At 35.1% G+C, this 10,533-nt stretch overlaps 1 protein-coding gene across 2 annotated transcripts in view; it reads left to right on the plus strand.

Annotated features, from left to right (window-relative positions):
- LOC106875146 (sec1 family domain-containing protein 2) overlaps positions 1–8,921 on the plus strand; it is a 30,124-nt gene extending 21,203 nt beyond the window's left edge. The window contains exons 14-16 of one of the 2 annotated variants that reach the window (XR_008264376.1): positions 1,731–1,863; positions 4,526–4,685; positions 8,027–8,921. Coding sequence is in view for 1 of the 2 variants with exons in the window: in XM_014923148.1 (XP_014778634.1) it covers positions 1,731–1,863; positions 4,526–4,612 (220 nt within the window). In the remaining variant the exon portion in view is untranslated. Of the gene's footprint in view, positions 1–1,730; positions 1,864–4,525; positions 4,699–8,026 lie in introns of those variants that run through there. The other variant, XM_014923148.1, reaches the window with a different exon arrangement.
- Positions 8,922–10,533: the final 1,612 nt, after the last annotated feature.

Consider the following 10,533-nt stretch of genomic DNA (forward strand, 5'->3'; position numbering starts at 1 on the left):
CCAATAAAATTATCATTGGCTTCAACCATGGCTGCCAGATGACTTCAGAATCTCCTGCAACTCTTCTGAACAGTCTCCTTGTTTAAGTTGGCGAATGCTGCCATAATCCTTTCCTTCAGTTCATCTTTGGTGTTACAAAGAGTTTTGCACCCCTACACATAATAACGAAGGGGATTGCAGTCTGGGGAGTTAGGTGGCCAGATGTTAGGGGTGATATGGTCGCAGAAATTGTCTGACAGCCATGACTGGGTTCTCCTGCTTGTGTGGCATGATGCAGAGTCCTGTTGCCAGACACAGGGTTTTCCAGTAGCCACCCTCTCTACCTCCTCCAGGCACTTGATGTATGTCTCTGTGTCTGGGGCTGTGTGGGAAGATGAATAGAGGCATAACGTTGCCATCACTAGTGATCACTTCAAACACCATGATGTTGACTGGATGTTTGGTTTTTATCACTCTTCGTACAGATCCTCAGATTGACACCCAAATACTATGAAATTTTCATATTGGAGCTCCCAGCGCAAATTCCAAGCAGTACAGCATGTTGTTTCCAAATTTCTGGCAGAGTGAATTGTATCGTGATACTGTTTTTCTGAGAGATGGTGCTCAACTGACCCTACTATTCTGTGTAGTTGACGAAATCAAAAACAAACAATGCGCTTGCATGAAATTCAAAATATAAAATGGCAACAATTTATCCATTGCACCCTGTACATATATATATATATATATCATCATCATCATCATCATCATCATCATCATTTAATGTCTGCCTTCCCTGCTGAAACGATATATATGTACACTATTTTATTAAAGTTGAAAAGTCATCAGCCATTTGTCCACTCACTCGTATGTGTATATATATATATATATATATATATATATAAATAAAAATATGCATGTTTGTGTTGTGTGTATTCGCTTGTCTTGACATCACATGATCGGTGTAAATGAATGTCACTATCATACAAGCAATGTTGTTTCAAGTCTTCTGTGAAAAACTAGTTTGGCCATGGGGAAATTACTGGCCTTGTGCCAAATTTGAAATCATCACCATTATTATTATTATTATTATCATTATTATTATTATTATTATTAATATAGAAAGGATTGAGGTAGCTCCTCCTGAAGATATTGAGTCAAAATTAAAAGAAGAGTACCATTGTTATGCAGTGAACGATATTTCGACATCTTGTGTGTCTTCAACTGGTTCAGGAGGAGTTATCTCAATCCTTTCTATATTATTATTATTATTATTATTATTATTATTATTATTATTATTATTATTATTGGTCAACTTTGTTTTTCGTCCTTTCAAGGTCAATAAAATAAGTACCAGTTGAGCATTGAGGTCAATGTTATAAATTTTTCCTATTGTCTAAAATTGCTGGCCTTATGCCTGAATTTTACAGTTCTTGTTGTTGCTTTTCCTAAAGAAAAAAGGTAATTATTATTATTGTTGTTGTTGTTGTTATTAAGGTGACAAGCTGGTAGAATCATTAGCACACTGGACAAAATGCATTTTGTCCATCTTTACATTCTGAATTCAAATTCCGCCAAGGTCGACTTTGCCTTTCGCCCTTTCAGGGTCGATAAAATGAATTACCAGTTGAACCCGGGGGCTGTCGGTGTAATCGACAAACCCCTCCCCTTAAATTTCAGGCTTTGTGCCTATAGTAGAAAGGATTATTATCATTGTTGTTGTTGGTGTTATTATTATTGTTATTTCGTAGGCTCTTTATGAATATCTCAAAACCAAGACCCAATGACCACCCCCTCTTGATAATATACGTAATTGGAGGAATCACCACAACTGAAGTCAAACAAATTAAAGACATGATGGCATCTCTAAAGACAGATACAAAGGTAAAGATTCCTATATATGTATTGTTTTGTTTTTGTTTTTGTCCTCCATATTACAACAATGAATTGAAATCAGCAGGTTCTTGGTTACTTAGGTTAAAAAACTAGATTCCTCAAAATCGCATGAAAAATAAATGTTTTTAATTCCCCCTCAGGTGGATAATGATGCATTGCTACATGTGAAAATTTAAGAGGTAAATGTTATTTTTGAACTTATAACAGTGAAATTATTGTTATAGAAAAAGAAAAAAAATTTTTTTTGTTTTTTTTTGTTACAACTTATTAATAGTAAGGAGTTTGTCTAATTTAGAAAATGGAATTTTTATGCACTGTGAAAAACCTGTCTGCTCATGAGGTAATATTACCTTACTTGGCAACAGTAAGTTGAGGGTTGGTGACAGGCTTCTGGACATGGAAAATCCACCTCAGCAAATTCCATCTGACTCATACAAGCATGCGGAGGTGGATGTCAAAACACTGAAGATGATGATGATGATGATGACACACACACATATGTGTATATGTGCAGGCATGGCTATGTGGTTAAGAAGTTCACTTCACCGTCATGTGGTTTCAGGTTCAGTCCCACTGCACAGTAGCTTGGGCAGGTGTCTTTTATAATTGTAATTTCAAATTAGAAGGGAAATAATTGTAATTTCAAATGTGGTGGGGGGAAGATAATTGCAATTTCATGTGCAGAGGGGAAACAATTGTAATTTCAAATGTGTTGCATAAAGAAAAAAATGTTCTTGTAGATTTCTACCAATTGAATATGACAGATTGTTTCCACAGTATTTTCTAAAAAAATTAATATCTATGTATAGAAGTGTATATATGTGTGTGTATGAGTAATATGTGTATGCGTCTATGAGTAATATGTAAGAACCAAGCTTTAATAAACATTCACATAAGAGTCACAGTTGCTAAAAATAATGATAGACTCAACCAATATGTTGTATGCTCTGGCAAGATGACAGTTGACTATTCAGAAACAAGCTCCACTGGCACTGTTAAGTAGTTAGTAATAGAAATGACATCCTGCTGTGAAAATTATTATTGCATCAATGTGCAGAATATACAAATATCTAAAATGCTTCTCCTTTGTGCTGGCATGAGAGAAAAAATAGATGTTGAAAAGAAAATTCTTCATAAAAGACAGCACAACTAAATTTTGACTTTAATTCTTGGTTTCAAGTTTTTGCACAAAGCCTGCAATTTTGGGGAGAGATGGGTTAAGTTGATTCCATCAACCCCAGTGTTTAACTGGTACTAACTTTATCATCCCCGGCAGCATTTGAACTCATAACTCATGCCACTTAGCATTTTCTCTAGTGCAGTATCAGTTCTGCCAGCTTGCAGCCTTAACTTTAACTTTAATTATCAATAATCAGACGTAGGGTTGTGCGCTAAAGAAGTTCACTTTGCTACCTTGTGGTTCTATGTTTGATTCTGCTTTGCAGTACCTTGGGCAAGTGACTTTTCATTAGCTCCAGGTTGACCAGTACCTCGTGAGAGGAAGTTTGGTAGATAGAAACTATGCAGAACCATATCACTGAATTTATTTGCTCATGTGGGATTGATTGAAACCTGGAAGATAAAAACAGCAATCCTATTCTGTAATGTACCACAAAAGCATTGTGAGTGTTTCATAAAATCCCCGAAGACATAAAGGACTTTATCATCATCATCATCATCATCATTTTAACATCCACTTTTCCATGATTGTGTGGGTCAGACAGAATTTATTGAGGCAGAATTTCCTGTTTCCAAGCAAGGTAATATTTCCACATCAGCAGACATATTTTCACAGAATATTAGAAATAAACAACATTCTTTTATAACAATCGTGTGTCAAGACAAGGAGACACAAACACACACACATGCATATATACAACAGGCTTCTTTCAGTTTCTATTTACCAAAATCCACTCACAAGGTTTTTTTTGGCCTTGGGCAATGGTAGAAGACACTTGCTTAAGGTACCAATGATTTAAAATTTAGAAGTGTCACATGAAAAATAAGATGAACAATGAATCATTTTCACATTTTTCTTTGATTAATTTCAAACCTGAAGTCACTATGTAGTCACTCAACCTGATAGTAATAGCAGCCAAATCTCCCTTAAGTAACAGATTTATTCTCTTAAAAGAAAAAGAGGACACATCAAATCATATGTTCCTAGATATGGTGTCTGAAACAGAAAACAAGAGAAAAAGACTGGATGGTCATTACTGGAATGTCTTTGATTATCGATCTCCTTGCTCAGGAATGACACAGCTTTCCATATAAAACAGTCAGAAGACCTTGACATGTCACTTTATATAATTTCTTCTGAGGGTTTGAATCTAAATATGTAACATTTTTACAGCATATGGAATTGGTAAAATACACTTTTGTAAAGAGTGTGATGATTTCAAAGAAATACTCATTCTCTCTCTGTCTGTCTATCTATCTACCCATCCATTCATCCATCCATCCATCCATCCATCCATCCATCCATTCATTCATTCATTCATTCATTCATTCATCTCTCCCTATTCTTTATTATATATTAATATTTTTGCAGCTACTTTCCTCTTTTTCTACCTTAGCAATTTTATTAATTTTCCCAAAGATTTTGCTAACTTAAAATGTTTCTTTCTCTCCCTTTATTGAATATTTACAGATTTTATTTGGGAGTACACAGCTTGTGAATCCACTCAGTCTTGCGATGTCAGTCTTATGTGAAAATAGAATGAACCCTTGTATATAAAAAAAAAAAATAATAAAGGAAGAAATTTCTAAATACATATACACATATATGTACATGTGTAATAAAACAAAAGGTATTGCTCAGCATTTTGATTTTTGTATTGTTTTATGTTTGTGATGGATGTCTGGTGGAATGTAGTCTTCTTGAGGTCCCTTTTTATACCCAGTTGAAATTATGTCCTTCACTCTTAAGAATTATGTCTGTGACTACATTATCCAATGTGTCCATTCCTTATCCAATCCTTTGATATCAACCTGCTTAAGGATGCCCTTGGTTATATCATACAAACTTCCTGTTTTAAAGTAATTTAAATTTGCATCTTCCATTAAAAACTCATGTTAATTTATTTTCTGAATACCAGCTTAATAGTGACAAAGTTGTTTTATTAAATTCTTCATTCCAAATCTAAACTCACCTATGCTAGTGCCATGTAAAAAGCACTGAGTCCACTCTGCATAGCTGACCGCCTACACTTTTTTCTGCAAAATGGGGGTAGTTTATCCTGTTCAGGCTATATTATTAGCATTATCCTGCGATTGAGAATTTAAAATCACTTCTTTAACTTTCTAAGACATCTCAATGCTTCTAAAAGCAAACTTTGTTTGTTTGTTTACGTTCATCGTAATTTGAATTTAACATATGATAGCGTCTCGTAAAGCGAGATTTCTATACATCTTGAATTTGCAGGAAAACTTGTGGTGGGGCAGTTTAGTTTAATCAGTCTAAGAGCACCGCTACGCGTAATCATGGAGGTGTGAGTTCGTGTCTCATAGCTGGCCGCCTACACTTTTTTCTGCAAAATAGGGGTAGTTTATCCTGTTCAGGCTATATTATTAGCATTATCCTGCGTTTGAGAATTTAAAATCACTTCTTTAATCTTCATTCATTGTTTTCAAAATTAATTGAAACAAAGGAAGTGTGTTTTTCAACAGAAATATGGTAACAAAAGGGTTAAGGTGGCAGAGTGTGGTTTTGAAGAAGATTGAACTGCTATTTCTAGTCGGTTGAATAACCATGCAGAGGCTTTTTTGTTGGCTTGCATATGAGTGTATGTGTGTGTGAGTGTGGCAGGGAGGGGGATAACTCTCTTTATCACTAATTACTTTTATTTATCATTTGATTAGTTAGTAACCTCAAGATGTAAAAATAAAAAAAAAATACTCTTCCAAGCAAATGTGTTAAAACATACCACGTATACTGGGATTTAAAAAAAAAATGAATATAAAGCAGTGATACCACCTGACTGGTGGCACGTAAAAGCACCCACTACCCTCTCGGAGTGGTTGGCATTAGGAAGGGCATCCAGCTGTAGAAACTCTACCAAATCAGATTGGAGCCTGGTGTAGCCATCTGGTTCGCCAGTCCTCAGTCAAATCGTCGAACCCATGCTAGCATGGAAAACGGACGTTAAACGATGATGATGATGATGATGAAAATATGAACAAGCAGTTGCAAAGCATCAAGCCATTTAAAACATATTTATAAGGAAAAGAGTATAAAAATATATAAATTTAGCTAAATTTATGTATTCTTGTACTCTCTTCTATATATACATGTTATAAATGATTTGATGCCATGCAACTGTTTGTACATATTTTATTCTAATACACTTACATCAGCTTGACCTGTACATTGTCTATAGTCAGCTCTTATTTCTACATATCCTGTATTCCTTCACTTAACATTGGTTTTTAAGCAGTTGGTCTGATCTGAGCATTTATTGTGCGTATATATTTTTCGGCATTGTCTTACCTATTATTCTTTTACTTGTTTCAGTCATTTGGCTGCGGCCATGCTGGAGCACCGACTTTAGTCGAGCAAATCGACCCTAGTACTTATTCTATCAATCTCTTTTGCCGAACCGCTAAGTTACAGGGACGTAAACACACCAGCATCAGTTGTCAAGCGATGTTGAGGGGGACAAACACAGACGCACAAACATACACACACACATACATATATATATATATATTACTTATAAAGCAATAGAAAAATACATGCACACATGTATATCATGACTCATACACTGTTCATTTTCCTGGCTTTTGTACATAATTCTCTGTACTGTCCATGCACCTTTGATGAGTTGTAGTGCACCTGAGCACTACACAACAATTTCATTATTATCATAATATAAAATTAACACTTTCTACCAATAGATGATTGATTGTATGTGGTCTGATGTTCATAGATACATCTATAAAAATACATGTTCTTTTTTTTTTTTTTTTGGCTTTGATCCCATTCATCATTATGCAACTGATAATAGGAATATCATACAACTGTATTTCGTTTATTATAGCAATATGCTAATTACTAATTTATTTGTTTTAAGGTCTGGTAACGATTACGCTCAAATGGTGCTATTTACATGCCACTAGCACAGAAGCCAGACAGCTGCTCTGGCAACGATCACGCTTGGACGGTGCTCTTAGCACTCCACTGGTACAGGTGCCATCACGATTTCGCTTTCATTTGACCCAACAGGTCTTCGCAAGCCGAGTTTAGTGTCCAATGAAGGAGACGTTAGCATGGATGCCAGTTGTCGCCCAAAATGCCATGCTGTGGGATCAAACCCAGGACCTCATGATTGTGAAACTTCTTAGCTATTCAGCCATAGTGTGCCTCCATAACAATATGCTATTATTACATGCTGTTAAAGCAGCAAGTTGGCAGTATTGTTAGCAAGTCAGATATCATACTTAGCAGTATTTCTTTTGTCTTTATACTCTGAGTTCAAATTCTGCTGAGGTCGTTGACTTTGCCTTTCATCCTTTTGGGATCAATGAAATAAGTACCAGTCAAGTACTGAGGTTGATGTAATCGACTACCTTCTCCCCAAAAATTTCAGGCCCTGTACCTATAATAGAGAGGATTATTACATGCTATTAAAAGAATCCCTTATTTCCAAAACCAGCATATTTCAGCATAAAAAAAAACAACTTTTAGGAGTGGCTGTGTGGTAAGTAGCTTGCTTACCAACCACATGGTTCTGGGTTCATTCCCACTGCGTGGCACTTTGGGCAAGTGTCTACTATAGCCTCGGGCTGACCAAAGCCTTGTGAGTGGATTTGGTAGACGGAAACTGAAAGAAACCTGTCGTATATATGTATATATGTTTGTGTGTCTGTGTTTGTACCCCCAGCACCGCTTGACAACCGATGGTGGTGTGTTTACATCCCAGTAACTTAGCGGTTCGGCAAAAGAGACCAATAGAATAAGTACTAGGCTTCCAAAGAATAAGTCCTGGAGTCGATTTGTTCGACTAAAAGGTGATGCTCCAGCATGGCTACAGTCAAATGACTGAAACAAGTAAAAGAGTAAAGAGTGAACTACATTAGAATGAATAATAACTCAAAAATAATCATAAAACATTATAAAATGAGCAGTTGTTCACATTCTTTTTTTTTATAGGTCTTTCTAGAGTGAGATTTACCAGAAAATACTTACTAAAGGATTCAGAAATGATATGCCATCATATGTGTATGATTAACTTTCTTCCATTGCTTTTATATCCTGGGCAAATCCTTTTCCTTGTTCTTTGCTTAAATCACCAATCTTTTGTGGAAAGTAATTAAAAAGTGATTATGGAGCTAATGACACCTGATGCTCCACGTTACAGCCAATCTTATTAAAATTGGAGAGCATACCCTTTACTGATTAACTCTTTTGATACCATCTCTCTGTTGAAATATACTGCTTTCTTAGTTGTACATTTTGAGGTGGATTTTTGCTTTGTTTTTGTGGATGTTATATAATAGATGAGTTTTTGTGGCTATAGGAAGGATGACAATATTATTTCAATGTATTTTGAGATTTGAGGTTTAATTGGTGATAGGGGATGGTTGATTTCCTAATTCTAAATATGCATTATTAGGGTCTGTTCATGCAGTTGCTCAAAGGATTTTATGAGGTGAGCATATAATTAATTTTGATGAGTTGTTCATCATTATTTAAGCTGATGTTTAGAACATGAATTAATAAGAAATTTTGATGGAAAGTTTTGATTTAGATCACTTTAAAACAATTTTGTATTAATGAACTGGGAGGTGGTGTCAGGTAGGATGGTATCAAAGGATTTCAGTAACTTATTGCTGCAGGATTACCAAGAAATTGTTTGACAAGACTCTCAGTATTGCCCACTGAATCTATGAAATATGAATTTTTTTATAACATCTCTTATATGGCACCATCAAAAAACATTGTTTCAAATTTTTCTGTGGGTCAGTCTATGGAATTTACTGCAAAAGCAAACACTGTCTTTGTTCATTACCTTTACTCTTTGTGCTGAAAATAAACTGATATAATAATAAATGGTTTTAGTAGAATGTAATAGTTTAATAATAATAATAATAATAATGAAATTATTGTGTATAGTGCTCAGGTGCACTACAACTCATCAAAGGTGCATGGATAGTACATAGAATTATGTACAAAAGCCAGAAAAGTGAACAGTGTATGAGTCATGATATACATGTGTGCATGCGTATGGAGGTGGGTGGATATCAGGTGTAGTGTTGGTGAATTTCAGGAACCATGGACGTTTTTAAGGATGCAGGTAGTTTGTTCCATGCTTCAGCAACTCTGAGTGTGAAAAAAATGTTTCTGAAAGTCATGGGAGCTGTGCTGTTTACTTACTTTTTAGGCATGCCCACATGTGTTAGACACATGGAGCTCAAAAAGGTGCTCAAGGTGGTTGTTGGTGCATGGCTTAGTGGTTAGGGTGTTGCACTCACAATACCAAGATCATGGTTTTGATTTCCAGACCAGTCGACGCATTGTGTTCTTGAGCAATACACTTCATTTCACATTGCTCCAGTTCACCCAGCTGTAAATGAGTAACCCTGCAACAAACCGGTGCCTCATCAGGGAGAAGGTTGTGGTCTTGGTCACTTGTGCAACATGGAAACCAGCCCCAGGAGTCTTAAGACTTGAGACAGCAATATTTAGGACGATATTTGTCCATCTTATCCAAATTTTAATGATTCATATTGCTAGTTATGTATCAAAGTAGTATATCATTAATTAATTAGAGTTAATAAGGCAAAATTGATGACATTTTTGGAATCAATCTCTAAAAATTTACTCAAGAATAGATTCAACTTCTAAGGTCCCTGAATGCAAGGTGCAACTGTAGTCTCCAGTTTCAACATAAGATTGGATACTTCAGCATATAAAGATGTAAGCTGTATCTACAAAACTAGAACTGATAGGATAGGACCGATGGTACCTAAAATGTACCCAAAGATAGGATTAATATCTAAGGGACTGAAATATGTTGTGTTACAGGACAGTATTAATACAATTGGGTACTTTCAAAGATAATCATTAATAAAATGGAAGATGTTGTAAAACAAAAACAAAAAGCCTGATATAATGGGTGAAAATCAAAATGATTTTTAGGTTCAGCAACCTCAAATTAGCCAAAACCATGTCTGAGATATGTCAGTAAAAATTGTATGACCCAGTTTTCCCTTTCTGAGTTGAACACTTTAACTTTTTGATGCCAGCCTGCCTGAGATTTCCTTTGTCCTGACATAAAATTTCCTATTTTGAAGTGATCAAGATTTAAAACTTTCCACCAAAATTTCTTGTTAATTTATGCTTCAAACATCAGCTTTAATCCATTTCTTATATTTCCATTGAAATATGATGTCAGGAAAGTAACTTTGTCTGGAACTTAAACTGGCATTGAATTTTGATGAAAGGTTTTTATTTAGATCACCCCAAAACAGTTTCTTTGAAAAGGTGTTAAATATAATAGTTATTTTTCATTATTTACAAAATTAATTAAAAACAAAGGTATATTTGAACAGTAATATGGTAACAAAGGAGTTAATTCTGACAGCATTTGCTTGTAGTCTTTATGGTATTAATCAACCAAATATTTTCAACTATAAACATATAATTTATTTGTATAC

Source organism: Octopus bimaculoides, chromosome 6 (genome assembly GCF_001194135.2).
Source record: "Octopus bimaculoides isolate UCB-OBI-ISO-001 chromosome 6, ASM119413v2, whole genome shotgun sequence".
Classification (NCBI taxonomy): Eukaryota; Metazoa; Mollusca; class Cephalopoda; order Octopoda; family Octopodidae; genus Octopus; species Octopus bimaculoides.